Source organism: Macaca nemestrina, chromosome 12 (assembly GCF_043159975.1).
Source record: "Macaca nemestrina isolate mMacNem1 chromosome 12, mMacNem.hap1, whole genome shotgun sequence".
Classification (NCBI taxonomy): Eukaryota; Metazoa; Chordata; class Mammalia; order Primates; family Cercopithecidae; genus Macaca; species Macaca nemestrina.
In genome coordinates, this window is record NC_092136.1 from 111969151 (window position 1) to 111995968 (window position 26818).

At 40.9% G+C, this 26818-nt stretch overlaps 3 protein-coding genes across 11 annotated transcripts in view; 2 read left to right on the forward strand and 1 right to left on the reverse strand.

Moving 5' to 3' along the window:
* The window catches only part of LOC105493615 (dihydrolipoamide S-acetyltransferase), a 37699-nt gene extending 34308 nt beyond the window's left edge, over positions 1-3391 (forward strand). For all 3 annotated transcript variants that reach the window (XM_011761410.3, XM_071075955.1, XM_071075956.1), the window contains exons 12-14: positions 812-974; positions 1933-2069; positions 3169-3391. In XM_011761410.3, the coding sequence (XP_011759712.2) occupies positions 812-974; positions 1933-2069; positions 3169-3298 (430 nt within the window). In that variant the 3' untranslated portion in view covers positions 3299-3391. The remainder of the gene's footprint in view (positions 1-811; positions 975-1932; positions 2070-3168) is intronic.
* Positions 3392-5949: 2558 nt separating this feature from the next.
* Positions 5950-16363, reverse strand: LOC105493751 (PIH1 domain containing 2). Of its 4 annotated transcripts, none has more exons than XM_071075959.1 (6): positions 16346-16363; positions 14343-14550; positions 13129-13252; positions 12532-12777; positions 11931-12196; positions 5950-8765 (listed from the first exon to the last, which is right to left on the reverse strand). In XM_071075959.1, the coding sequence occupies exons 2-6, from the start codon at positions 14517-14519 to the stop codon at positions 8631-8633; spliced, it is 948 nt and encodes a 315-aa protein (XP_070932060.1). In that variant the 5' UTR covers positions 14520-14550; positions 16346-16363; the 3' UTR covers positions 5950-8630. The 4 variants fall into 4 exon arrangements, with proteins under 4 accessions (XP_070932060.1, XP_070932059.1, XP_011759924.2 ...); XM_071075958.1 differs by lacking the exon at positions 16346-16363 and adding an exon at positions 15734-15867; XM_011761622.2 differs by lacking the exon at positions 16346-16363 and adding an exon at positions 15686-15770.
* NKAPD1 (NKAP domain containing 1) lies at positions 16019-26640 on the forward strand. 4 transcript variants are annotated; one of them, XM_011761407.3, is made up of 6 exons: positions 16019-16112; positions 17319-17395; positions 19999-20099; positions 22172-22321; positions 23742-23795; positions 24223-26640. In XM_011761407.3, the coding sequence occupies exons 2-6, from the start codon at positions 17327-17329 to the stop codon at positions 24728-24730; spliced, it is 882 nt and encodes a 293-aa protein (XP_011759709.2). In that variant the 5' UTR covers positions 16019-16112; positions 17319-17326; the 3' UTR covers positions 24731-26640. The 4 variants fall into 4 exon arrangements, with proteins under 4 accessions (XP_011759709.2, XP_011759711.2, XP_011759708.2 ...); XM_011761409.3 differs by having other exon boundaries at positions 24226-26640; XM_011761406.3 differs by having other exon boundaries at positions 16052-16670.
* Positions 26641-26818: the final 178 nt, after the last annotated feature.

Below are 26818 nucleotides of genomic sequence, written 5' to 3' on the forward strand. Positions count from 1 at the left end.
AAAAAAAAAAAAAAAGATTGGGAACCCTTACTTTTACGTACTTCTGAGGTACCACCACCCATGTATCCTGAGCACTCCTTTTTCATGCTACAATGCAGTTCTTTCCCTCCACTCTTACTTTCATCTGCTCAAACTACCTGTAGAGACTCAACTCCAGCCAATGTACTTCCACTCAAAATCCAAGGAGTTTTGATTGGTGGCATTCATGTGTGGGTCAAGGCAGATGGCAGGGGATGTTAGATGATATGTGTGAAACCAAGCTACTGCTGCTGACACATTTCTCTTTTATTTTTTCTTGGTGGGTGGTGGGGTTGGGGGCAGGGGCAGTATTGGGGGATGGAGTCTCGCTCTGTTGCCCAGGCTGGAGTGCAGTGGCACAATCTCAGCTCACTGCAACCTCCGCCTCCCAGGTTCAAGCGGTTCTCCTGCCTCATCCTCCTGAGTAGCTGGGACTACAGGTGTGCACCACCAATACCTTTTGTATTTTTAGTAGAGACAGAGTTTCGCCATGCTGGCCAGGCTGGTCTTAAATTCTTGACTTCAAGTGATCCGCCCACCTCAGCCTCCCAAAGTGCTGGGATTACAGGCGTGAGCCACCGTTCCCAGCTCTCTCTTTCATTTTTAATAACTACAAGTCAAGGAGAGGGCATAGCAAAATTTAAAAATTAGGATAGACATCATCTTTGGCTGAACAATAACACACACATTGGTTCAAAAAATTTTTGAAGTAAATATAAGTATTCTTGCTTAACCTGGCACATAGGCTCTTAATAAACAGTTTTTGATTACATTTATTTTTCTTTTTAAACAGAAATCATGTTGTTGATGTCAGTGTTGCAGTCAGTACTCCTGCAGGACTCATCACACCTATTGTGTTTAATGCACATATAAAAGGACTGGAAACCATTGCCAATGATGTTGTTTCTTTAGCAGCCAAAGCAAGAGAGGGTAAACTACAGCCACACGAATTCCAGGTAAGGTGTTGATTATTGCTTTCTAATTGTGTTATTTTTAAGGTTTGCATAATGCATGTATTACATTTTTCACCTTTTGATTCTGCCATATAATTCTTTTTTTTTTTTTTTTTTTTTTTGAAACAGAGTCTCACTCTTGTCACCCAGGCTGGAGTGCAATGGCGCAATATTGGCTCACTGCAACCTCTGCCTCCCAGGTTCAAGCAATTCTCCTGCCTCTGCTTCCTGAGTAGCTGGTATTATAGGCACATGCCACCACGCCTGGCTAATTTTTTTATTTTTATTTTTTTTGTATTTTTAGTAGAGACGGGGTTTCACTATGTTGGCCGGGCTGGTCTCAAACGCCTGACCTCAAATGATCGCCTGCCTCACCCTCTCAAAGTGCTGGGATTACACGTGTGAGCCACTGTGTCTGGCCTGCCACGTAATCTTTTTTTTTTTTTTTTTTTTTTTGAGGCGGAGTCTCACTCTGTCGCCAGGTTGGAGTACAGTGGCACAATCTCAGCTCACTGCAACCTCCATCTCCCAGGTTAAGGTGATTCTCCTGCCTCAGCCTCCTGAGTAGCTGGGACTACAGGCCCGCCACCACGCCTGGCTAATTTTTTGTATTTTTAGTAGAGACGGCATTTCACCATGTTGGCCAGGATGGTCTCGATCTCTTGACCTCATGAGCCACCGCACCTAGCCTTGCCATGTAATTCTTATTTACACATGGCTCTGAAAATAAAGAAAAATTGAATCACATATCCAAAAGAAGATACTATCTGAAAATAAGACATTTTCCAGCTGACATTTTTGTTCATATTGTAATGGTTGTATATCTTCAGTAATATGTATTCCATTCAGGCCTTTCTTAAGACCTTGCACCTTTTTAGCTTAAGGTCTTTTCACAGAACATTTGTCAAGTTTTCTGATTTATGTTGACAAACAATATTATTTTTAATATTATTTCCTCTAGGGTGGCACTTTTACGATCTCCAATTTAGGAATGTTTGGAATTAAGAATTTCTCTGCTATTATTAACCCGCCTCAAGCATGTATTTTGGCAATTGGTGCTTCAGAGGATAAACTGGTTCCAGCAGATAATGAAAAAGGGTAAGTGCCGAAATAGAGGGGGAGTCATAAGCTAATTTTTATTACTATATACACTTGTCCTGTGGTATCCTCAGGGGATTGGCTCCAGGAACCCCTTTGAATATTGTAATCCACAATGCTCAAGTCCCGATATATGATATAGTATTTGCATATAACCTACACACATTCTTCTGTATACTTTAATCTCGACTTATAATAATACAGTACCTAAACAGCGCTTCATTCACATGGATCCAGTGTAGTACCCAGTGTGCAGCAAATTCCAAGTTATGCTTATGGACATTTGTGGAATTGTTTACTTTCTCACTCTGTCACCCAGGCGGAAGTGCAGTGGTGCCATCTCAGCTCACTGCAATCTCCGCCTCCCGGGTTCAAACAGTTCTCCTGCCTCAGCCCCCGTGTAGCTGGGATTACAGGTGTGTACTACCACACTCAGCTAATTTTTGTATTTTTAGTAGACATGTTGTTTCACCATGTTCGCCAGGCTGGTCTTGATCTTCTGACCTCAAGTGATCTGCTCACCTCAGCCTTCCAAAGTGCTGGGATTACAGGAATGAGCCACTGTGCCTGGCCAGAGTCTCAGTTTTATATATAGTTATTGGCACGGTATATTGCATCTTCAAATAAAATTATATATATGATAAAATTCTTCAAGGCAGCAACTTTTCTTTACTAAATGCAGTTAGTTCTATTTGAGATGGAAAGCCTTATTCTAGGTGAGGAGTCAGCACATTTTTTTTTTTTTTTTTTTAGTCATATAGTAAGTATTTTAGGCTTTCTGGGACATATGGCCACTGTTGCAAATACTCTGCCATTGTAATATGAAAGGAGGCATAAACAAGACATAAATGAATTGCAGTAAACCTTTAATCAATAAAAATAGGCAGAGGGCAGGATTTGGCCCATTGCCCACTCCTATTCCAGGTATCTGGTCTGTTTCTTCAAGCTGTTAATTTGAGCTAAAGGTATAGGAGACTGGAAGAGTAGATAGGAAATATTACCTGGTTGGGATTATAGGGTAGGAGTGAGCATTTGGGTGGTTACTGGCTGAAATGCAGTCTTTTATTTCAGAATATCTAAAATGTTTTTCTTTTTCTAGGTTTGATGTGGCTAGCATGATGTCTGTTACACTCAGTTGTGATCACCGGGTGGTGGATGGAGCAGTTGGAGCCCAGTGGCTTGCTGAGTTTAGAAAGTACCTTGAAAAACCTGTCACCATGTTGTTGTAACTAACTCAAGAATTTCTAAACTCTCCCAGGTCACAGTGATTCATTCTTATCAAGATATTTATGTTATTAAACAGGTGGTTCTTTTTATTTTAACCAGTTATTTTTATTATTGAGTCTGTCCAGATAAGCTATTTATAATGGGCATTACTGAATTTTTAAAATGCCGATTACACCCAAATATTGTTCACATTTAATAATCCGACACCAGATTTTTAGCTCTGTACTCCTAATTAAGGGACATGTGGCCTTGCCTAGCCCTCTGGTGATAAGTACTTCCACTAGGAAATGTAGAATAGGTAGAACCTAAAGAAAGGGACATAAAGGTAACCCGGATGGAACCTTGAAATTCTGAAATTTAATCACCTAAAATGTTCTCCTTAGATGTGAGAGAAGGAGAAATCAGGAAAATTAATTCTCGTGGGGGAAGGGCTTGAATTGAAGCTTTACTTTAGAATTTAACCCTGGTTTGAAATTTTCCATTACATGATCTTGGTTTACCATCGATGGGAAGGGTAGAAAACTTCAAGGAAAATAAGTGAAATTTTCAAAGTCAACATTTTCTTAGACCTTTTCAGCTGATTGTTTATTTTTCTATGAATCCCTATACATGGTTGTTTCCCCTTCTCTTGAGATAATCTAAATATAAACCAGCTACTTGATATAAATGAGAATTTGTGTGGATATTTATTTAAACAAATGTGTAATTTTGAGTACAGAATTCAACAGTTACCTCCAAAAGAGAAACATTCTTAATAGAATTTAACAGAAGTTGTGAAACTAAAATTTTCCAAGATTAACTGGTAGTTCATTGTAAATGAACCTAATGAACAGAATTTATTACTTCACTGTGGAAAATACTATCAAATAACTGAGGAATAGATATGGAATAAGTGTACATATGTAAAATATGGTTACTAGAGTTAGATATGTGCCAAAGTTCATTTATCCCAAATCCTGTCTGAAAAGAAGAGGAGGGGTACATTAGTAAACATTTTGGAGTGCTTAAAAATGCCAAAAACAAAATGGTAGTTTCTACTTGGATAAAGTAAAAAAGTTAAATGTGTGTAAAAGAGTGTTCTGTGTCCCTCTACTCCAGCATCATCCCATGTAAAATAAGAAAGCCCTAAAATACTGTTGGAGAGAAAAAATTAACTAGGTTGCTACCTTATTAGCCTAAGTACTTTTATCCATTTTGTTAGATTTTGCCTGCCTTTTGGAGGGAAGGAGGGAGGCGATATTCTGGATTATAAAAATGAATTGGGAACATTATCACAATTCTAGACTTTCTATTAATATTTATGTGTTTTAATAAATGTTTGAAATTATTTATGACTACTTAAAATGAATCTGACCAGTGCTTCTTGTATATGTAATATGTGGAGTTAGCCCCTGAAATTTGCTTTAAGTGTTTCAGTGTTGAATCTGTTTCTAAATATTCATTATTTACATGGTGCACAAGTGACACTCCATATATTCCACACAGACTTTTACCTTGCTGTATTATTATGAAAACAATACATTAATCTGATTTTTCAGTAATTAGTAATTTTAGGTTGAAAATTATCCAAAAGAAACAAGTTTATCACAAGGGACCATCATCAATATGATCCAAATCTGGTTCAAACATTCAAAACTTCAAAGAGAATTCATCTTTTGCTAATGCTTGTGGTTCTGTTGTTCCCTTGAAAAAATAAAAATAAAAATTAGTTGCCTTCTAATAAACATTGTTGAGTTAAAAATTAATCTGAGCTATAATCTAAATCTGAATTCAGTCTCTTACCGGAACTGAAAGAAAAAAGTTTTAATAAGAAAGAAATAGTGTTTTTGGTTCATATGTGATTATTTAAAAATTAAAGTATAAATCTTCAATATGTCTGGTTTAAGTTTTGATCTGTTGGTAATTATTTTCACATTTAAATTATTTAGATCTAGGGACAGCCACGTATGTATAAGCTCGCAATACAGATACATTTTGAGTTTATGTAATTGGTAAAATATGGACTGCATTTAGGAGAATATAATCTAACACTTTAAGCTCAAAGAGTTCCTGAAGCACCCCATGTTGGGGTGTGAAACTTATTACCAAGATGGAAAGTGTGGTCTGGTTGTGTTAGGTGATTTATTCCCAATTCTGAAGGTTGTGATTGTGAAGTTAGGGTATCCCAAGGCATGATCTAGAAAGGAGTAAACAAGTACGTTAGAGAGATAGGAGGAATGTTCATCATGTGTAATGCACAAGTCCTGGAATACATGGGGAAATCATCATCACTACTGATAAGTGATCTACAATGAATTCTGTAGAAAAATCTGGTCTCCAGATTTTTTTTTTTTGAGATGGAGTTTCGCTCTGTCGCCCAGGCTGGAGTCCAGTGGTGCGGTATCAGTGCACTGCAACCTCTGCCTCCTAGGTTCAAGCAGTTCTTCTGCCTCACCCTCCCGAGTAGCTGATATTACAGGCGCGTGCCACCACACCCAGCTAATTTTTTGTATTTTTAGTAGAGATGGGGTTTCACCATGTTAGCCAGGATGGTCTCTATCTCCTGACCTTGTGATCTGCCCACCTTGGCCTCCCAAAGTGTTGGGATTACAGGTGTGAGCCACCGTGCCCAGCCTCCAAGTTTTGAATTTTGAGAAAAAGAAATCTTAGTAAGATTCCAATTTAAACCAGTCCATAGTTCATTATTAGTTAATGCCCTTCCTGGGCCCTATTTTGTTTTTTGTAGGGAGGGGAAGGTAGAGCTGTTTTTATTAATATAAAATGAGTGAGAATATTTTGGAAAATAGAATGTAAATTTTACCACTTTAAGTATATTAGGTCTTGATGTGCATTTTAATGAGTATACAAACACAGATACTGATGTAAGTAGCTTCTAAGTACTGAGTGCAAGGGTAGAGATTCACTTCTATGTGGTTAGGAATTTTTAGGAAATACATTTTGGTAGTGATTTTGTAGGAGGAAAGATAAGGTGAGACTCACGTTTTTTTGAGGGTTGAGAATAGGTTTGTTAATTTTAGGACATGATACAGTTCCAGAAATTTTTCAGGAGATAAATTATCCTGTTGCTAGTAGAATTTAAATCCAGGCCAGGCCTTCAAAAAGGAGATTTGAGGCAAGGGGGAAAAAAACCCCAAAAATCCAGACCAGGCTTAAGAAAATTATATTTGCTTTTAGGCCAGACCCAGTGGCTCACTTCTGTAATCTCAGCACTTTCGGAGGCCGAGGTGGGCAGATCACTTGAGGTCAGGAGTTTGAGACCAGCCTGGCCAACATGGTGAGACCTAGTCTCTACTAAAAATACAAAAATTTAGCCGGGCATGGTGGCAGGCACCTGTAATCCCAGCTACTGGGGAGGTTGAGGCAGGAGAATCACTTGAAACCTGGGGTGGGGCAGTGGTAGGGGGCAGAGGTTGCAGTGAGCCAAGATCGCGCCACTGCACTCCAGCCTGGGTGACAGAGCGAGACTGTCAAAAAAAATAAAAAAATTGTATTTGCTTTTAAATGTCATGTATCAGTTATTTCTGTTATACAGCATTAGTTTCTATAGTTAAAAAGTTTTAAAATTAGTAAGAACTTTAGCCTGTATGTTGAACTAGAAACTTTATTACAAGGATAATTAAAGGAAACTTGTATCTAGAAAAGATAATTAAGGGATGTGTAAAGTCTGTATATAGCTTACTTGGTGTATAAATTGGATAGTTGGTACCTTTGTATTTCAGAGCTTAGAAGAGATGAATGATAGTTGAAAGTACATCACTTTTGTACTTCTGATCATTTCTTTAGGAGAAAAGCACTTGTCGCAATGTCAACTACTTTTTTTGTTCAAATACGAGATACATTTTGCATGCTGGGCGCAATGGCTCACGCCTGTAATCTCAGCACTTTGGGAGGCCAGGGAGGGTGGATCACCTGAGGTCAGGAGTTCGAAACCAGCCTGGCCAACATGGAGAAACCCTGTCTCTACTAAGTATACAAAAATTAGCTAGGGGAGGTGGCAGGCGCCTGTAATCCCAGCTACTCTGGAGGCTGAGGCAGGAGAATCGCTTGAACCCAGGAGGTGGAGGTTTCAGTGAGCAGAGATTGTACCACTGCATTCCAGCCTGGGCAACAGCAAGACTCCATCTCAAAAAAATATATATATATATATTTTGTTTGCTGTTACTATGTCATTGTATCCAATCTATTGACAAGTCTGTATCTGATACTAAAATGTCTGGCTGGGTAGCTGGGTCTCCTGGCAGAGTTGTTTAACTGAAGTACAGAGGTTAGGGACTGGGTGCGGTAGCTCACATCTGTAATGCCAGCACTTTGCGAGGCTGAGGCAGATGGATCACTTGAGGTCAGGGGTTTGAGACCAGCCTGGCCAACATGGTGAAACCCTTTCTCTACTAAAAATGCAAAAACTAGCCAGGCGTGGTGGCACATGCCTGTGGTCCCAGCTACTAAGGAGGCTGAGATAGGATCGCTTGAACCTGGGAGGCGAAGGTCGCAGTGAGTTGAGATTGTGCCACTGTACCCCAGCCTGGGCAACGCAGCGAGACTCAGTCTCAATTAGTACAGAGGTTAAATAGGCTTGAATGTTATATTTGGCCCTGTATTTTTATTATTGGAGGAGACTCACTGATACAACCCACCCTGGTAAAAAAAACTTCTTGCACAGTCTGGAATTTTTTCCTGATATAAAAATTTACTAGAGACTTTTTCAAGCAGTAAACCAAGAGTTCTCACTTGTTACTTGGAAACAATTAGAATTTCCCCAAATGATAAGTTACTTAAGATATTTTTAAAACAGGCGTGTCATGGCAATAGTTTTTAATAGTTTCTGGTTGATGTTTATTTGAGAAGAAGAAGTGAATTTAAAAATATAAGACATGGCCAGGTGTGGTGTCTCCTGCCTGTAATCCCAGCACTTCTTTGGGAGGCCGAGGCAGGTGGATCACCTGAGGTCAGGAGTTGGAGACCAACCTAGTCAACAGGGTGAAACCCTGTCTCTACTAAAAATACAAAAAAATAGCCGGGTGTGGTAGTGCGTGCCTGTAATCCCAGCTACTCGGGAGGCTGAGGCAGGAGAATCGCTTGAGCTCGGGAGGTGGAGGTTGCAGTGAGCTGAGATCGTGCCATTGCACTCCAGCCTGGGCAACAAGAGCGAAACGCTGTCTCAAAAAAAGTATATGTATATATAATCATAACAACTGAAGAGAAAATCTCAGTCAAAATGAACTTAGAAAATAATGGAATTAGTGTTTAAGATAAACTACTACCGCTTTAGCCATAACGAAGGTCCTTTAATTCACATGACTTTAGCACTGAAAACCAAAACATGATGCTCTTCTTTTACACCAAAGGCATTGTGATGATTAGCGTGGAGTTTTCTTTGATAAATTTTGCTGTAGTCATTTCAGTATCAATAGGTTTTGGAAGATTCAGATGTAATCTGTACTTCTCAGATACTTCAATCAATAAATCATCCTAAGAATAATAAACCAAGAGATTTATTTCCTGCTTAAAATTTGCGATACTAACTTATTGTTCCCAGTTATTCACTCCTTTCCCATAAGAAGATCCCATTTGTTGCCATGTGACTAGGAATGAGCAAAAAATTACTGTTGTAAATCCCTTAGATTTTAAGGTGGTTACTGCTGCTCACTACATCACATGTTAACTGATACAGTACCATAGTAGAGTGTTGCCATCCGAAATTATGTGGGCTGACCAGCAAACAGCAAGGAAACTTACTGGAGCCTGGAAAGGTAGTGATCCATGTTTCATAATGATGAAGGCTTTAGTGAAACTAGCACAGTAATTTGGATGACAAATACTCTGTGCCTAGTTGATCTGTGGCTTTAGATGAAGAAGTGGGAAAATAGATGGTTGGTAACATGTTGGTTCTGTTCACTACATTTAACAGGATATTACAAGAAAGATAAGCTTAGAATGGACCATGTTGCAAGTTGAATTAAAACGGTGGCTTAAAGTGCAATGGCTCACACCTGTAATCCCAGCACTTTGGGAGGCCGAGGGCGGGTGGATCACTTGAGGCCAGGAGTTCAAGACCAACCTGGGCAAAATGGCAAAACCCTGTCTCTACTAAAAATACAAAAATTAGCCAGGCTTGGTGGCACGTGCCTGTAATCCCAGCTACTCAGGAGGCTGAGTCAGGAGAATCACTTTAACCTGGGAGGCAGAGGTTGCCTAACAGTAAGGTGAGATGGTGCCACTACACTCCAGCCTGGGCAATAGAGACTCTGTCTCAAAAAAAAAAAAAAAAAAAAATTAAAAGAGATTTTATAGAGCCCCAAAATTCTAAGACTCAGTGACTGAAAAGTAGAACTAATTTTTATTTTCAGCCAGTAAGGGATAAAATTGAGAAATTATTTCTATCAACCAAGACTGATTAAGGCAATATAGAGGCAAAGATTAAACCTTTATGCTTTATTAAAACCTCTGATTTTTTTTTTTTTTTGGAGACAGAGTCTCGCTCTGTTGCCCAGGCTGGAGTGCAGTGGCTTGATCTCGGCTCACTGCAACTTCTGCCTCCTGGGTTCAAGCAATTCTCCTGCCTCAGCCTCCCGAATAGCTGGGACTACAGGTGCCCACCACCACGCCCGGCTAATTTTTTTTGTATTTTAGTAGAGACAGGGTTTCACCATGTTGCCCAGGCTGGTCTCGAACCCCTGAGCTCAGGCAATCTGCCCCCATTGGCCTCCCAAAGTGCTAGGATTACAGGCGTAAGTCACCATGCCTGGCTGAAACCTCTGAATGTATTAAGGTGAACTTCAGTAAATCCTTACATTTGGCTAAAATAACAGCAATTAAGTCTTTTTTTTTTTTTTTTTTTTTTTTTTTTTTTTGAGACGGAGTCTCGCTCTGTCACCCAGGCTGGAGTGCAGTGGCCGGATCTCAGCTCACTGCAAGCTCCGCCTCCCGGGTTTACGCCATTCTCCGGCCTCAGCCTCCCGAGTAGCTGGGACTACAGGCGCCCGCCACCTCGCCCGGCTAGTTTTTTGTATTTTTTTTTTTTTTTTTTTTTTTTTTGAGACGGAGTCTCACGCTGTTGCCCAGGCTGGAGTGCAGTGGAGCCATCTCGGCTCACTGCAAGCTCCGCCTCCCGGGTTCCCGCCATTCTCCTGCCTCAGCCTCCTGAGTAGCTGGGACTACAGGCGCCCGCCACCGCGCCCGGCTAATTTTTTGTATTTTTAGTAGAGACGGGGTTTCACTGTGGTCTCGATCTCCTGACCTTGTGATCCACCCGCCTGGGCCTCCCAAAGTGCTGGGATTACAGGCTTGAGCCACCGCGCCCGGCCTTTGTATTTTTTAGTAGAGACGGGGTTTCACCGTGTTAGCCAGGATGGTCTCGATCTCCTGACCTCGTGATCCGCCCGTCTCGGCCTCCCAAAGTGCTGGGATTACAGGCTTGAGCCACCGCGCCCGGCCTTTGTATTTCTTAATAGAGACGGGGTTTCACCGTGTTAGCCAGGATGGTCTCGATCTCCTGACCTCGTGATCCGCCCGTCTCGGCCTCCCAAAGTGCTGGGATTACAGGCTTGAGCCACCGCGCCCGGCCAACAGCAATTAAGTCTAAAGAGACAGGTAAGTCTTGGAAATACGGGCAATGTCTAAAAAGGAATCATGGGTATCACTGACTGGAATCCAAATGCTACCAGCTTGGACTAAAAGAAACTGACTTCAAAATTTAAAACAATCCTTTGAGCCCCAAGATACCAGGAGCAGAAACCAGGCTGAAAAGGCTACTTAGCATCTGAGAATGGCACATTCTCCAATACTCTTCAGATGTGGCCAAGGTGGATAGTGGGAAAGGGAAAAAAAAAAAAAAGAAAACATCCTCCTGAAGACTGAAGAAAGGTCGTGGAAAACAATGGAACTGGGGAGCTAGGTAATTACAGAACTTTCTCAAGGTACCTTAAGTAAGAACATCCTCTTACCTCCAGAAAAGGAGCCCTCACAATGCCTGCCTACTAGGATTTCAGAATTGCTGTGCACCAGTAACTTCAGTGTGCCTCTTATTTTTCCCATTTCTGAATTGAGATGGTTAATTATGGTTATCTTCTCCCCATTCCACATTTCATGATGGATGGGACTGAGGGAGCACATAACTTTTCTTTACATGTCTTAGTCCATGGCTCAAGAGGAAGAGTGCAAAATTCTGTCCTTTGGAGTCTGATACTGGGATTAGAGGTGTTTTCCTTCCAGAAAGAAGCAAATATTTGCAACCGAGAGTGTAGACTGGTAGATTGTAGGACTGACTCTATTTGCTCTTCTGTAAGAGGATAGTATATTCCTGCCATATGACTTCCTGTGACTGTGAGAATACAATTCTCAGTCCTACTGATGTAGAATTGGCCTTGTGACTTATTTTGGCCAATGGAGCATGAGTAGAAGTGATACCATGAAGTGTCATGTCTGAGTAGAAGTATTACCATCCATTGCATGGTTTGATCATTTCTATTTTCCCTTTGCCGAGATGTGAATGGCACATCTCAAATGGGAATTGCTCCTTCACCGGGTAATCTGAGCAAATCATTGTAAGCCCCTAAAATTATGCAGTTTATTACTATGGCATAATATAATGAATGCTGGCTGATACAAATTTACAGTATTATCTATTCAACTTACCTCAGAAACACTAAGGTCACAGAGAGAGACAGAATTAATACCAGGTAATTCAACTTTCAACTCAGTTTTCAGAGGTTTCTCATTGTGATCATGCACAATTTTTAGTTCATAGGCTGGTATCTTTATTTCCACCTGGATTTCAGTACTGGAAATCTCTTCTATCAGACACACTGCTTTGCCTGAAACTTGGTCTTTTCGGAGTAACAGCTGAGGAAAATGATCTGGATTGCTCATAGTACTGCTTCGTATCTGTCCAAGAGTTAGTTCTTTATGAAAAAAAGGGTGGAGGGGAGATAAAAAAATAAATCCACAACATAAAATACTATGAGCTGTAATATATGTGGTGTTAGTAGAGATGGTAGATAAAGCTGCAGTTAAATTAGTTTGGGAATCTTAAGCCAAAAGAATCTTAATAATTTGATTGCAAATTTTTCAGGATTTAAAAATCAAGGATATGATATTTCTAATATCTAATATTTACATTTTTCTATCTTAAGTTTCTCACCTTTTAAAATAGAGATTTCTAGTTTTCAAAATGTATACAAGGATGCAAAAAAAATCTTAAAGCAGTTTAATTTTCCATTTACAATCATCAACTTACCCCTTCTCATTTTTTCTCTTAAATCTATGGAATCAGTTTGGATTCCCATCAGATTTTGTTTCATTCTTTGAATGCTTCCTTTTATTCTAAATTTGGTAATATGGTAAGAGTGTGAAAGGGTGAACTGGAATTGCTCCTCAATGCATTTCATGGCCATCTGAATTAACTGATTTTTTTCCACTTGGTTCTTTTCTGCTGCCTGAAGAACATCAGGATTGTAGGCAACATCAATGACTGTGTAAGCATCTGTGTGTGTAAATGAAAGGGTATGAAATGAAGATAAATTGTTGCACTAATGATACTGTCAGGCAATATATTAAACCATATTCCTGATAAAGCTAGAGAATATTCCTGTATTTTTCAGAGGTAATCACAGTAGTGCTACAGCAATTATGACATTTCCTGGCACTTTTACATGGATTAAAACCGCATCTTATTACAAAAGTTAAACTATTAAATTTGCATAAAGGTACACTAATTGTAATTCTGTTATCACCAAATAAAGAATTTTACTTGAAATGCTCTCAACCAAGTAAAATCTTGTCCATTCCTAATAAAATTTGTACAATGTGCTTTCTCTCCCTTAATTATTTGTACCTGATGTCTCAGTTGTATCTTCTGGTTTGCCAACAGTTAGAGGTACTGGATGAGTGGCTGATTGGGGAGCTGGGATCCTTGTCCACTGACACAGGTTGATAAAAAGTATTTTTTCTTTTGGTTTCTGGAAAGCAAATAATTTTGCACATCTCAAAACCTAGTTTAAAACCATTTAAGGCCAGGCATGGTGGCTCATGCCTGTAATCCCAGCACTTTGTGGGGGCCGAGGTGCCTGGATCACCTGAGGTCCGGAATTTGAGACCAGCCTGGCCAACATGGTGAAACCCCATTTCTACTAAAAATACAAAAGTCCGCCAGGTGTGGTGGCAAATACCTGTAATCCCAGCTACTCAGGAGGCTGAGGCAGGAGAATCGCTTGAACCCAGGAGGCAGAGATTGCAGTGAGCCAAGATTGTGCCATTGCACTGCAGCCTAGGTATTAAAATTGTGTTTGATTATACTGTTGTTACTTGATTTCCCCAAGGTTGCTGGCTTTTAATCAGGAAACCAGACCAGGGTGGTGGCTCACGTATGTTACCCTAGTACTCTGAGAGGCCGAGGTAGGAGGGTCGCTTGAGGCCTAGGAGTTCGAGACTAGCCTGGGAAACATAGGGAGATCCTGTCTCTACAAAAATAATTTAAAAATTAGCCAGGTGTGGTGGTGCCCACCTGTGATCCCAGCTACTTGGGAGGCTGAGGTGGAAGGATCGTTTGGGCTGCAATGAACTGTGATTGTGAGCTGTGATTGTGCCACTGCACTCCAGCTTCAGCGACAGCAAAACCCTATCTCAAAAAAAAAAAAAAAAAAAAAAAAAAAAGTCCGCTGGGCGTGGTGGCTCATGCCTATAATCACAGCATTTTGGGAGGCTGAGGCGGGTAGATCACCTGAGGTCAGGAGTTCAAGACCAGCCTGGCCAACATGGTGAAACCCTGTCTTTACTAATAATACAAAAATTAGCCAGGCATGGTAGTGCACACCTGTAATCCCAGCTACTTGGGAGGCTGAGGCAGGAGAATCGCTTGAACCCAGGAGGCGGAGGTTGCAGTGAGCCAAGACCATGCCATTGCACTCCAGCCTGGGTGACAGAGCAAAACTCTGTCTCAAAAAAAAAAAAAAAAAAAAAAAAAGCAATGCCTAAGTGCAAAGTATTCTGTGGTTACTCTGGGATCATTTTATTCAAGACCTCCCCATCCCTGGCACCAACTCGACATACCAGAATCCTGGTCTGTAGACAAAGCTGTGGTTCTGGGTCAGCACAGAGCTGTTTCCCTTCTTCCAGCTGCTGTTGAATAAACTTCTCATAGCCCTCAGGGTCACTTTCAGCTAGATCATCTAGGAGGTTCCAAAATTGAGTAACTTGGGTGAGCAGACCCTTTGAGGATGTCTCCATGACTGATGAGTGGTGAATAATTTTCTTAAGCCTGTGGAAAGACATGACTTTGGGAAGAAAACTGTCTGTGTAATTTTTTTTTTTTTTTTTTTTTTTTTTTTTTTTTTTTGAGACGGAGTCCCGCTCTGCCGCCCAGGCTGGAGTGCAGTGGCCGGATCTCAGCTCACTGCAAGCTCCGCCTCCCGGGTTTATGCCATTCTCCTGCCTCAGCCTCCCAAGTAGCTGGGACTACAGGCGCCCACCACCTCGCCCGGCTAGTTTTTTGTATTTTTCAGTAGAGACGGGGTTTCCCCGTGTTAGCCAGGATGGTCTCGATCTCCTGACCTCGTGATCCGCCCGTCTCGGCCTCCCAAAGTGCTGGGATTACAGGCTTGAGCCACCACGCCCGGCCCTGTGTAATTGTTGATTCATTTCTGCTTTGGGGAGGCGGAATGGGCCAGGAATTGTTTTGGTGAAGTTAGGACTTAGCATTTGTGTCTAAAAGATTGTGGATCAGCAGCACCACTTTATGTTTTCCTTATTCTTTAATTATCTAGTACCTCTTCCTAAATTCTCACATTGTCCTCTCAGATAAGACTTTACTTCTACTTGGACCCTGACAAGTCAGAGCAATCATTTTAAATCTGGGTTTCCTGATCTTCTTGTTCCAACACCTCACTGACTGGTGGCTCCCCAGTTCTGAAATTGCCAGAGGTGTGTATGGGGTGAGGGCCACATGAGACTTCCTTAATCCTCATTATAGTTTAGTAATTCAAAGCATGGACTTGCGAGCCAGAATGCCTAGATTCCGGTCTTAGTTCTATCTCTCACTAGCTGTATGACCTTGAGCAATTAATGTGTGTGTGTGTGTGTGTGTATATATATATATACACATACACATACATATACATATATATATATATTCCTCTTACTCTGTTCAAAATGAAGACGATAATACCTATATTATCATAGGGTTATTGTGAGGATTAAGGAAGCTAATAGAGAGGCTGGGACACTTCTCTACGTCTTCAGATAACTCTCCTTAGCCTCTTCTCCCATTGGAGAGGTGTCCCACAGCATCTTTAGAATGAGGCAAAAAGGTTTAGATTCTTCAACTACTGTGTAAGGGTTACGCTAAATGGGAAGCTTAACTAACGGGTAATCATTCCATAGGTCTGCAAACCCACCTCTTCTCTGTTCTAACGGGTAGTCATTCTATAGGCTGGCAAACCCACCTCTTCTCTCAGCTCCTTGACAAACCGCGACGCCTGTTACCAGGGTAACCAGCCTGGGTACAACATCTAATTGGGTCCGGGGAGTTTCAGGCAGAAAAGTCTCCTCATATCTAGTTCCGGAATGTCCCCCTTCTGGTACCAGGCTTGCTTTTCAGTTGGGCCCGATCCACTTCTCTTCCAGGAAAGCGCCCGCCTCCCTTCTGCACCCGTCAACCTCTGGAGTGTCCTGAAAACCCTCCCTTCTGGGAGTCTCTGGGCTGCCTGTTGGTGGGACTATTTCTCAGGAGCACCACTTCCGGCCTGAGAAGGAAGTCTCCTCCTTTTTCTCCCAAACCGCTTCTTTCCCCCTACCCCCCGCCACGCGAGGCAGCGGCGCACGGTATGGGTGTGTTTGTGTGTATTTGTGTGGGGAGGGCGTTTGGAGGGGAGGTTACCGGGAGCTCCGAGGCCGCTGGGGGACAGGGATCCCGGTGACAAAGATGGGGATATTTCCTCTGTCTTCCACTTGGAAACCTCAACCCCCGCTTCAGGCCCCCTAGATACTTCCTGGGGCCCAACCGAAGGCCATAGCCATCCAAAGCGTTCCCATCCTTTCTGGGGAGTGAAACTTACCCCCGGGGTTCGTCCCAGAGGAGCGTGAGGGGGGAATGCCCGGGTCAACCGGGCTGTCCGAATTCCGCGCCGGCTCAGTCTCCGGCCTCAGTCCGCGAGAGAGATCTGCCTGTCGATCTGGGCTGGGGGAAAGGCGGCAGTGGCCTGGTCCACAGGTGAGGGCAGATTAACCAGTGGGAAGGCTGCGTTTTCACGAAGGACTCGGGTGAAGCTGCAGAGCTGCCTTTGAGCCCTGACTCCTTGGCTTCCTGGGTCGGAGGAGATCTTGTAATGGAGTGGTTCTTCGTCTCACTAACAAGATGCCTGATTTCCTCAGGATCAAGGGGTGAGTGAGCGTTGGGGTGGTTGCACAAAGCCCGTGCTAGCTACACACGAAAATATTCTTGTCATCTAGTTTTTGGAAGCTTCCGTACCAAGTAGGAAATAAAATGCTCCCAAATGGAGAAGTTTAGGACATCTTTGCATTTGATGTTTTGAGTCATCAGTTTCTGTTACTGTTGACACCTGTGGTTCCTGATACTCTCAAATCTACGTATTTGCTTCACTGCAAACTAATATTGGGATTGGAGGTTTGATTTTTAATCTAGACATTGATATACATCATTTGCCTGGGACTATGTGGCTTGGGGCATGACAAGTTTAAGGGAACTTCATCTACAAAATAGGGATGGAGATGTTTGCCTCATATAAAAAATAGTTATGAGGATTAAATAAAATGGTGCTCATGAAAGCACTTAATTTTATGCAGTCTTGTGCATTTTCAAATAACTTTAATGTACATTATCTCCTTTCATCTCACATTAGTGTGTTTAGGCATTTCCCTCTTTTAATGGTAAAGGGAAAACTATTATTTAGGATCTCTGACTTCTAGTTCAGTGATCTTTCCTTTACCTCATGCTTCTTTATAAAATTTAAGAAAAGATAAAGTAATAAAATAAATTATTACTAAACGTTATTTGTTGATTCATTTCAGATTGAAGAATGTCCCGGATTCCACTGGGGAAAGTTCTCCTGAGGAATGTCATCCGGCACACAGATGCTCACAATAAGGTGGGAGGTACAACCTAGTTACTCCTCAGTGCTTACTGAAAGTAAGCAGTGTGCCAAGCATTATTTTGGCACAACTGGGAGATACAAAGAATATTCTTGTCATCTAGTCTTTGAAAGCTTTTGTACAAAGTAGGAAATAAAATGATGAATACAATAGATAAGTATAATACAGTTTGATAAGTACTGTATAACAGAGATATTTGCAAAGTGCTTTGGAGCACTAAGGAGGAAATAATAAAATCTACCCCGGGGAATTAGAAAAGATTTTACAGAATTAGTGGTATTTGAGCTGCTGACATTTAAACTGGTTCTTGAATAAGTATAAGCTTACTAGGTATGAAAGATCATTCTGGATAGAGAGCATCATGCATTAATATGGCAACAAAAAAGAGCATTAATGACTCAGGGCATGGCAAGAAATTTTCCAGAAAGCGGGGAATGAAGGGATAGGCGCAGAAGATAAGGCCTCAGTGGTCATTAGAGTTGGATTGTGATGTTTGGAACTGAGACTTTTTCCTCTAGGCAGTAAAGAAGCCATCAAATGTTTTTAAACAGGATGTGACATGATCATAGTTATATTTTAGAAAGATGGTTTGTCAGATGGGTGGGGAATAAATCAGATGGGGAGAAACAGTAGGGAGATTAATTAGGAGGCAATTGCAGTATTACAGGTGAGAGGTGATGAGGGTTCGTGTGAAATTAGTGACAGCAGGGATAAAGAAGAGGAATTTAGGAGATAGAGTCCAAAGAACTTGGTGGCTAATTAGATGATAATGATAAGAATGGAATCTAATTCAGTTGACCCTTGAACAATGCAGGGGTTAGGGGCATCAACCCCCTGAATAGTCGAAAATCCATGTATAACTTTTTACTCCCTCAAAACTTAAGTGCCAATAGCCTGCTACTGACTGAAAGCCATAGCAATACCATAAACAGTGGATTAACACATATTTTTTATGTTACATGTATTATATACTGTATTCTTATAGTAAAGTAGCTAGAGAAAAGAACATTTTATTAAGAAAATCACATTGAGTAGGCTGAGGAGGAAGAAGAGGGGCTTGTTTTGCTATCTCACAGGTGGCAGAGGTGGAAGCAAATCTGAGGATAAGTGGACCTGCACAGTTGAGATCCCTGTTGTTCAAGGTCAACTGTGTAACCACCTATGTGACTGGGTGGGTGATGATGATTCTGTTAATTGGGATAAAGAACAAAAAAGGGGACAATTATGATAGGAAAGGTAATTTGGTTTTCAACATGTTGATGGTGAGGTGCTTATAGGATGTCCAAGCAGTTGAAAATTCAGACTTGGAGTAGAGGAGAAAAGTTGGGGCTGAACATAAAGGTTTCGGGATTATTGATGTATAGGTTGATGATAAGAGGTCATGAGAGTAGATGAGGTCACCTAGGAGAGCACATATAATGAAAAGAGGGCCAAGGCACCTGGTTTAGTTTTCTTCAGTAAACTACTACTTTTGGTTTGATCATATTATTACTATCATATCACCTGATTTTTAAAATTATGGGCAAGGGTAAAACTGTTACCCCAAGCTGCCTGTGCCATTATGTTAACCTGCCCCTAGTTGTATAGTAAGCTTAGATTTAAAATGGCAACTAGAAAAAGATAAATCTAGCACAGATCTAATGAAATTATGCGGGAAGACTTAGAAATAAAATGTGTTCTTGTTCTTTGGGTAATCACATTCTGCTTTTCAAGAAATTCTCTAGCAGCCATACTGTTTATTTTATTTTTGACAAAAATTATGTTATGAGAAGAGATTTATAGCTTAGGGAGTTTAAAGACCTGTCCTTACTAGTTTTTTGACTTTGGTAAAATCTCTGAGCTTTTGTTTCTTTACAGTAAAATGTAATAATGGTAGCTGCTTTATTTTCCTCATGAGATTGCTTAAAGTTCAATTGAGATGATACAATTAAAATCACATTGCATTTTGGAAATGTGGCATTATCATTTGCTAATCGCAGCATAATTGCAAAATTGATAAGGTGATGTTTATGCAGGGGTTTAAAAATTCTATTGGGGAATAATTCTAGATATTTGAGATTTACTGGATTGGACTGTTCAGCCACTTTCTAGGGGAACCAATTTGTTTTCCAGGTTCCTGATCATAGCCCAGTCTGTAGCCCAATAATTAGTCAGATTGTATTTTCAGTTAGTTACTTTTTTTTTTTTTTTTTTTTTGAAACCAAGTCTCACTCTGTAGCCCAGGCTGGAGTGCAGTGGCACAGTGAGATGGAGTTTCGCTCTTGTTACCCAGGCTGGAGTGCAATGGTGTGGTCTCGGCTCACCGCAGCCTTCGCCTCCCGAGTTCAAGGATTCTGCTGCCTCAGCCTCCTGAGTAGCTGGGGTTACAGGTGCATGCTACCTTGCCCGGCTAATTTTTGTATTTTTATTAGAGACGGGGTTTCACCATGTTGGTCAGGCTGCTGTCGAACTCCTGACCTCATGATCTGCCTGCTTCGGCCTCCCAAAGTGCTGGGATTACAGGTGTGAGCCACCGCGCCCGGCCAGTTAGTTACTTTTCTGTAATGTAAAGTTATTTTTAGTAACTTATTTTTATTTCTTTCCTTTTCAAAAATTCTAGATTCAGGAGGAATCAGATATGTGGAAAATAAGAGAACTGGAAAAACAGATGGAAGATGCTTACCGGGGGACCAAAAGGAAAATGCTACCCAGCAGTTCAAGGTGAAGTTGCAGCTCTGAGAACTAAAATAATTCTCATCTTTTTCAGAATCATCAACTTTTGTTTAAAAATACTTTGGTATATTAAGGATAGATGAATTTAGTTCTGTGAGTCCTTAAGCCTTTCCTCTTTCGTAAATCTAGGCATAAAGATAATGGCTATGATGCATATGCCCCCACTCTCTGTACTTATTTACAATGGAGAGTTAAAAAATTCTCCCTGAACAATTATGAATGTGTAGGGTTCTGTGGTTTCTAACCTTACCTGATAGCTTTTAACTTAAGATTTTCTACTGGAATCTTGTGGTCACTAAGCTGATCAATCATTCCTTTCTCTATTAATTTTTCATTCTTTCAGGCTTTTCTTTTTGTAGTTGGGACTGCAGGTGCATGCCACTCTGCCTAGCTATTTTTTTTTTTTTTTTTTTTTTTTGTAGAGGCAGTGTCTTGCTGTGTTCCCCGGGCTGGTATAGAATCCTGGGCTCACACAGTCCTTCCACCTCAACCTCCCAGTGTTCGGATTATAAGCGTGAGCCACTTGCCCAGCCTCAGACTTTTCTTCACCCTATGTATTCACCCTCTTCACCAGATCAACAGCCTTTTCACATTACCTTAATAGCTTGAGTGTAAATATGAAGGATTATGCAAGGTTAGTTGTGTTTTCCTTGTGGAGAGGCCTAGGAATGCTTGAATAATTGGGAACATCCTTATATGCTTGTAAGTGTAAGAGCTACATATATAAGAAATACTTAAACTCTTTAGGAGCAGGGCTTGTGATTTTCTCATTTGCTGCTGTATTCCTGCCCGCTAGACCAATACCTGGTACATAAGAGGCCCTTACAATTTTTTTTTTTCTTGAGACGGAGTTTCGCTCTTGTTACCCAGGCTGGAGTGCAGTGGTGTGGTCTTGGCTCACTACAGCCTCCACCTCCTGGGTTCAGGCAGTTATTCTGCCTCAGCCTCCCAATCAGCTGGGATTACAGGCACCTGCCACCATGCCTGACTAATTTTTGTATTTTTAGTAGAGACAGGGTTTCACCATGTTGGCCAGGCTGGTCTCGAACTCCTGAGCTGAAAGTGATCCACCCGCCTAGGCCTTCCAAAGTGCTGGGATTACAGGTGTGAGCCACTGGGCCTGGCCCCTTACGAATTTTTGATAACTGATTAGCAGCTTACTGGCTAGTTAGTAGAAGTGGTAAACAGAAGCTGGATCAATGGTTCTCAACTTTTTTCCTACTCAACTATTCCCATGGGTTAGACCTTGTTCCCACTGTTATTGGGACCTCTCTATAGTAAGTTGCTGGTTTGCACAGAGGGAAGTGTATTTCAGAATCTCTAGGGTAGTTTGAAGTGTCCCTAGCTATGATTATGTTCTGCTTCCCTCTTTGCATACCTTCCTAGTTGAGAATCAGCGAGTGAACTATCACATGACAGTCCAGAGTTGATTTCATCTCTCTATGCTTTGCAATAGGATGTGTACTAATGGTCAGATTTTTTTTTTTTTCCTGAGACGGAGTCTCACTCTGTTGCCCAGGCTGGAGTGCAATGGCGTGATCTGGGCTCACTGCAACCTCTGCCTCCCCAGGTTCAGGCAATTTTCCTGCCTCAGCCTCCTAAGTAGCTGGTACTATAGGTGTGCGCCACTACACCTACTTTTTTTGTATTTTTAGTAGAGACAGGGTTTCACCGTGTCGCCCAGGCTAGTCTTGAACTCCTGACCTCAAGTGATCCACTTGCCCTGGCCTCCCAACGTGCTGGGATTACAGACGTGAGCCACTGCACCTGGCCTGGTCAGATTTTTTTCCACTGGACTTTACAAATGTACAGAGAGGAACAGATAAAGTGCTGGGATTAGAGGCATGAGCCACCACACTAGGCCTGGTCAGATTTCTTCCATTGGACTTTACAGATGTATAGAGAGGAACAGATGTCTTTACCTTTTTTTTTTTTTTTCAAACAGTATCATGTTGTTTCCTTCCCCCTCAGCTTGTTCCATGAGTTTTGTGCATGATGTTCCATAAAGTAAACTCACAGATTGCTTTTACATCTAAAAGTTCTTCTGCTTTCTCTTTTAGCCGGATGCGCAGTGATGGTTTTGATGAAGAAAGTCAAAGAGACTATTGGAGGCCAAAGAATGAAATTTCTGGGACACTGGAAGATGATTTTCTTAAGGCAAAATCCTGGAACAAGAAGTTATATGATTATGAAGCTAACATGCCAGACAGGTTTGTGATTAATTCCTGTGAGCATTAATATTTGGCCTGAGAATGTGTACTTATCAAAATTAATTGTCCCCACAAAAAACTTGTGTACAAATGTTCATATCAGCATTATTAATAATGGCCCCAAAAAATAATGGCCAAGTAAATCCAAATGTCTGTCAACTGATGAATGGGTAAACAAAATGTGATATATCCATACAATGGAATATTATTTGGCAGTAAAAGAAATGAAGTACAGATATATGTTACAACATGGATAAACCTTGAAAACATTATGCTAAGTGAGAAGAAAGAAGCCAAGTTCCAAAAGACCACATATTGTATGATTCTATGTATGTACTATGTCCACACATAACTGTATGAATCCATTTATGTGGTAGGCAATTCCATAGAGACAGAAAGTAGATCAGTGATTGCCCTGGGCTGGAGGCACTACACTTTGAATTCCATGATATGTGAATTTATACTTCAATAAAGTTGTTATTTAAAAAGAAATAGGCCAGGTGCAGTGGCTCACGCCTGTAATCCCAGTACTTGGGAGGCCGAGGCGGGTGGATCACGAGGTCAAGAGATTGAGACCATCCTAGCTACCATGGTGAAACCCCATCTCTACTAAAAATACAAAAATTAGCTGTGCGTGGTGGCATGAGCCTGTAGTCCCAGCTACTTGGGAGGCTGAGGCAGGGCAATCGCTTGAAACGAGGAGGTGGAGGTTGCAGTTGAGCCGAGATTGCACCACTGCACTCCAGCCTGGCAACTGAGTGAGACTCTGTCTCAAGAAAAAAATAAAAAAAAATAAAAAATAAGGCTGGGTGCGGTGGCTCATGCCTGTAATCCCAGCACTTTGGGAGGCCGAAGCGGGCGGATCATGAGGTCAGGAGTTCGAGACCAGCCTTGGCAACATAATGAAACCCCATCTCTACTAAAAATATAAAAATTAGCTGGGCATGATGGCACGTGCCTATAGTCCCAGCCACTCGGGAGGCTGAGGCAGGAGAATCACTTGAAACCCAGAGGCGGGGGTTGCAGTGAGCTGAGATCGTGCCACTGTACTCCAGCCTGAGCAACAGAGAGAGACTCCATCTCAAAAAAAAAAAAATTGTCCCCATGTAGACAGCATGATATTATGAAGTGTTTTTGGAAAAGTGCTTCACAGCTAAAGAGCAGAGTGTAAGGTTCGTTAGTGTTTCTTAAAACAATGGCAAGTTCTCTTACAAATGGACCAAAGAATCTTCTGTGTCTTAAATGATAGTGCACAATACAGGAAATGTAGCTGTTACTGAGCTGTAATGTGGGCTTGGTTCTACCATATCTCTATTTTGTGTTTATGTTTGTGTATGCATGTACTCCAAAGTCTTTCTAATTTTAATTTCCAAAAACGTATACATTGCTTTAACAATACATATGGTGTGTCATATTACAGATGGGGTCACAGTGGTTATAAAGAGTTATACCCTGAAGAATTTGAAACAGACAGGTAAGGAAAATGGGCTTACCAAAAGAAACTAAGATGGTACAAAATCTGTATTATAAATTGATTTTCTAACTTTTACAAAGAATATACTTGCCATTGAAAATGTAGCTAGAGAAACAATAGGTGATTTAGTTAGGAGGTGATCCCTGTTTTGCCATTCTGTGGTTGATATCTGGCATGTCTGTAAGCATTTTGGTTTTTATATATAGTACTCCATACAGTAACCCAGTATGGCAGCTCAGAATTTTTACCTTCATTTTAAAGAAGAGGAAACAAAAACTCAATGAGAATATTAAAGTGTTAAAGTATATGTTAAAGTGCTGATTTAAAATTCAGATGTTAATCTCAATTTTTTTATCTAGAATGCAAAATATTAAAATAATATGCTTTTTTTTTACATAAAAGCTTCTATTTTTTACTTTTTTATTAGTAGTGATCAGCAAGATATTACCAACGGGAAAAAAACATCTCCCCAGGTAAAGTCATCTACCCATGAATCCCACAAACACAAGAAGTCAAAGAAATCCCACAAAAAAAAGCAGAAAAAAAGGTCACACAAAAAACAGAAGAAAAGCAAAAAGGAAGCCACAGATATAACAGCAGATTCCTCGAGTGAGTTCTCAGAAGAAACGGGGGCTTCTGGTACAAGGAAAAGGAAACAACCACATAAGCGCAAGAAAAAATCCAGGAAAAAGTCTCTCAAAAAACCTGCTTTATTCTTAGAGGCAGAAGGTAACACTTCACATTCAGATGATTCAGCATCCAGCAGTTCTGAGGAAAGTGAGGAAAGAGACACTAAGAAAACCAAAAGGAAAAAGAGAGAGAAAAAAGTCCATACGCCTGTAGCCAACAGTGAAATACAGGAGAGGACAAACAAACGCACAAATTGGAAAGTAGCTACAGATGAAAGGTCTGCTGAGAGTTCAGAGGATGACTAAATGGGAAACACTTTTGTTTTCCACATGACTGTGGATATTTACAGTTCTTACTTCTTGTGGTTTTGCCAGTGACTCTTGTTCAGCACAGGGCCTGAGGTCAGAGCTGTCTTGTGCCATCCTTATGTTCTGACAGACTTCTTGTCTTCTATTTTGGCGTTAAGCTTGATCCCCTTTTCTTGTTAAAGGGGAATCTGGTATTTTGTTATGAAGGTTTCTTGAAGAGATTTTTTTTTTGCATTAATTACGTTTAATGTAGAGTGCATATACAGCAAATTAAAGGACCCAGAAAGCTGGATCCAATAGTGACCTGGGTACACCAATCAGAATATTGAATTTGGGGAAGTCAAGGGCTGGGATCAAGAGGTGGATTGGAACTAATGCCGTGTAGGATGGTATGACAAGGCAACACTATATTGCTCTCTGTTTATATAGCAGGTGTCACAACTGACTTGTCTTTAGCCTTGGTGCTTTGATCCTTCTGTATTTTGACCCCACAAGTGTGGTCCAGTTTACTTAATCAGGAAATGGGCCGAAGAACAAACCTTTTCCCTTCATGATAACATCCATAGACAACTTACTAGAAGGGACTAGAGTTTTCACAAATTTCCCTGCTGGACGGGGCAGATAGCTATACTTAGTATACGCCTAAACATGGTTAATTGGATAGTAAATGGTTTTCTAGTTCCATTGCTGTATATTTGCCTAAATGGACTTGTGTTCAAATTACTTCTTCAGTTGTCATAGATAACCCTCTACCAAATGGGGAAGAATTAGGAAATAATCATGTTGTCTAATGGTACTCTGGATTCAGGGCAGCAACTGCCATTTAAATGTTGTCTTGTTTATTTCTAAATCTGTTAATGAAGTTTAGGTTTTCCCTGAAACTAAGTTGAATTATTTTCCAAAACGAAATAGGCTTCTCAGGGACATATCCAATTCTTCCCAGTCTGCCTTTGGATTAAAGCACCAAGCAGAGACCACATTATTTCCCTTCGCTATACTGTGATCCTTAGTATGTTCAATTCTTAAGAAACCAAAATACCACTGAAAGAAGGCTGGCAGAACACAGGTGAATTTTTTCACTATGGGAAGAAAGATCAAGTGACATATTGTTATTTTTTCATGGTTGTCACTTAATGGGCTGAGTAAAAAGCTTGAAAACTCACTTTTGGTCTTGGTTCTGCCACTCATTGGTTATGAGGAGGCCCAGAGCAGGTAAGTTCACCTTCCTGGCCTTACTTTCCTGATGTGTAATACAGAATTACTTCATGGTAGCATGACAGTATAAGACACCAGCAGTAGATACAACTATGATGACATTCCATGAGTTGGTATTTTTAGTTCTAACTGCTAAATTTGTTCTCTTTACGGGACAGATTTCTAATAAAGTGCTTGGTCCTGAAATACATGGTTGGACAGAGGTGCCCTATCCCTTAACTATGAGCAGGTGCTACCTTTTGGGATATTTATTTGAAATTTTAATACTTTGGTACTCAATTGTCAATGTTCCATGGTGTGTATTTTTATTTTGGGGATTAGTGGGGGCCTAAAGGGAGAGGAATAGTCTCTTAATTACTACCTCTTAACCTAAAGCAATTATTTTGTTCCTGGAGCAAGTTAAATCTTTGTTGGAAGGAGCTTTGGCCATATATTTTTTAGCATGCGTTGTTTTTGTGCCCTGAAAGTACTGGTTTAAGCACAGACTCAGGAAAATGGGCCAGTATAACAGGCCATCTCCAGGAAATTAGCTCTATTTGGGTCCTGACCTTCTCTTCCTGCCAAGCTAGCAGGCTTGCTCTTTCCCAAGGAATACACATCTTGCTTTTTTTTTTTTTTTTTTTTTGCCATGTTTACCTTTTCTTGGTCGTGTATAAGCAATAAAGCTGTTTTTTGTTCTTCACCTTTCTTAACCCCAAATTTTCTTCTATGCCTTAGGCTTTGATGGTTCTTCCAACCCCCTTAATATGGCTTAGGGTGGTTTTGCAAAAACCTACAATCCCCCATTTGCACTACTGGCCATGGAACATTTATTTCTAGTGTTCCTGCCAATCAGAGATCTCTATATTAAATTCTAAAATGGGATTAAAA

What these genes read in the sequence shown, in the direction of transcription:
- LOC105493751 (XM_071075959.1), bottom strand. Translation starts at nt 14,519, where the DNA reads ATGGAGACATCCTCAAAGGGTCTGCTCACCCAAGTTACTCAATTTTGG. An exon ending in AAGAGAAAAAATGAGAAGGG is followed by an intron (nt 12,197 to 12,531) that starts GTAAGTTGATGA and finishes TTTTTCATAAAG; the next exon opens with AACTAACTCTTGGACAGATA. An exon ending in GTGACCTTAGTGTTTCTGAG is followed by an intron (nt 8,766 to 11,930) that starts GTAAGTTGAATA and finishes TATTATTCTTAG; the next exon opens with GATGATTTATTGATTGAAGT.
- NKAPD1 (XM_011761407.3), top strand. Translation starts at nt 17,327, where the DNA reads ATGTCCCGGATTCCACTGGGGAAAGTTCTCCTGAGGAATGTCATCCGG. An exon ending in ATGCTACCCAGCAGTTCAAG is followed by an intron (nt 20,100 to 22,171) that starts GTGAAGTTGCAG and finishes TTTCTCTTTTAG; the next exon opens with CCGGATGCGCAGTGATGGTT. An exon ending in GAAGAATTTGAAACAGACAG is followed by an intron (nt 23,796 to 24,222) that starts GTAAGGAAAATG and finishes CTTTTTTATTAG; the next exon opens with TAGTGATCAGCAAGATATTA.